At 37.0% G+C, this 1,382-nt stretch overlaps 1 protein-coding gene across 1 annotated transcript in view; it reads left to right on the top strand.

Moving 5' to 3' along the window:
• Positions 1 to 291: 291 nt before the first annotated feature.
• The window catches only part of C922_05790 (hypothetical protein), a gene marked incomplete at both ends in the record, with an annotated part of 4,821 nt that continues 3,730 nt past the window's right edge, over positions 292 to 1,382 (top strand). The window contains one exon of the mRNA XM_008821361.1: positions 292 to 1,375. Coding sequence (XP_008819583.1) covers positions 292 to 1,375 — 1,084 coding nt within the window. The remainder of the gene's footprint in view (positions 1,376 to 1,382) is intronic.

The raw sequence follows: 1,382 nt of genomic DNA, 5'->3' as shown, positions 1-1,382 counted from the left end.
CGGCAACATGGTAAACGATTATTATTAAGAAGGAAACATAATGATAAAACCGGGAAGATATGTTCTCCAGAGTAATACAAAATGGTATCTTGGTGGCCATAGTCTGTATTCTGTCTCGTTCTCACGATGTAATACGCAATAGAAGTTAAAGGATATATTACAACTTTATCCTGCTCCATAGCGTCCTATATATGGTTGCATATTATATGATTATATCCTATATTGTCATTATATAGACATCTAGCCACATATATAGAGATTTTATAGATATGTAGTTGCTCTTTCATATGCATGTTTTACGAATTCATTTATCTCTACCTATTGCATGATTCTGTCCAGAGTACCTTTAAGAGTTATCATGAGGAGCCATGTCACGGAAATGTAATCAGGAATATACTCTCCGCCATTATTGTGCGAGACGAAATTCATACAGGAAGGAAACTATGTTTATTGAAGGCCACTGAAGGATCACAGGAATATCCGTTCTGTAACAATAATAAGACAGATAAATTACACTTGAAACATATCCAACATGTAATCTTTCCAGAGCAAGTCAATAAGCAAGGCCGAATAAATCTACTAGAAGACATCGTATTACCGACTCCGATGCCAGTAAGCCGAAAGAGGGGCACATTCGAGAATGTTATCATGCCAAGTAGACTCATGAATGAATCTGAATGGAGCAGATGCCGGCGAAGGCTGTTAGGGGAAGTGTCACAGGACGTGAGAAATGGAAAGAAGAAACTTCAGAGATATCCAAACAGAATAAGAGGAACATTGAAGTCATTGCAAGGTAATATATTAAAAAGGCGTCTTATGAAGCAAATAAAGTTAAAAGAATGGGATAAGACCTTCTTGAACACGGAATTCAGAATTGATTACATATTAAAAGAGTTAGAGACACATTCGCCGACTCATATGTTATTAGCCTTAACCATGGTAGAAGAATTAGGAAATATTATAGTAGGGAATACTCTAGTCAATAACTCCCAGGTGGCAGCTTCGGAAAGCATTCTACTTACTCATAAATCCATACGGAAGGGACAATTTAGTCACTTGAGGATACTGTTGTTTCATCTACTCAGCCATACTCCTTATTTAGAGAGTAATGTGTCTATACATAAAGCCAAATATTTAAATGAAATTACGGTAGACAATACATGGATCCTACTGGCAACAAAGTATCTAGTGCCAGCGGTTGAGACACAGCAAAATTACGTATATGCCAATAGAGACAGTTCAACTAAGGAGGGTAATGAAGTAGGGCTTCACACGGAATTAATACAGAAAGCTAATCTCGAAAATGAAGTTCATGTTAAGGACATGTTCGATGGAAAACAAAGAGCTGATGATCCAAAGCATGATTCTCTAACAGGTGATTG

The sequence above is a fragment of the Plasmodium inui genome, assembly GCF_000524495.1.
Source record: "Plasmodium inui San Antonio 1 unplaced genomic scaffold supercont1.184, whole genome shotgun sequence".
Lineage (NCBI taxonomy): Eukaryota > Apicomplexa > Aconoidasida > Haemosporida > Plasmodiidae > Plasmodium > Plasmodium inui.
Note: the sequence above shows the minus strand (reverse complement) of the source record. Positions and strands in the feature narration are given on the sequence as shown.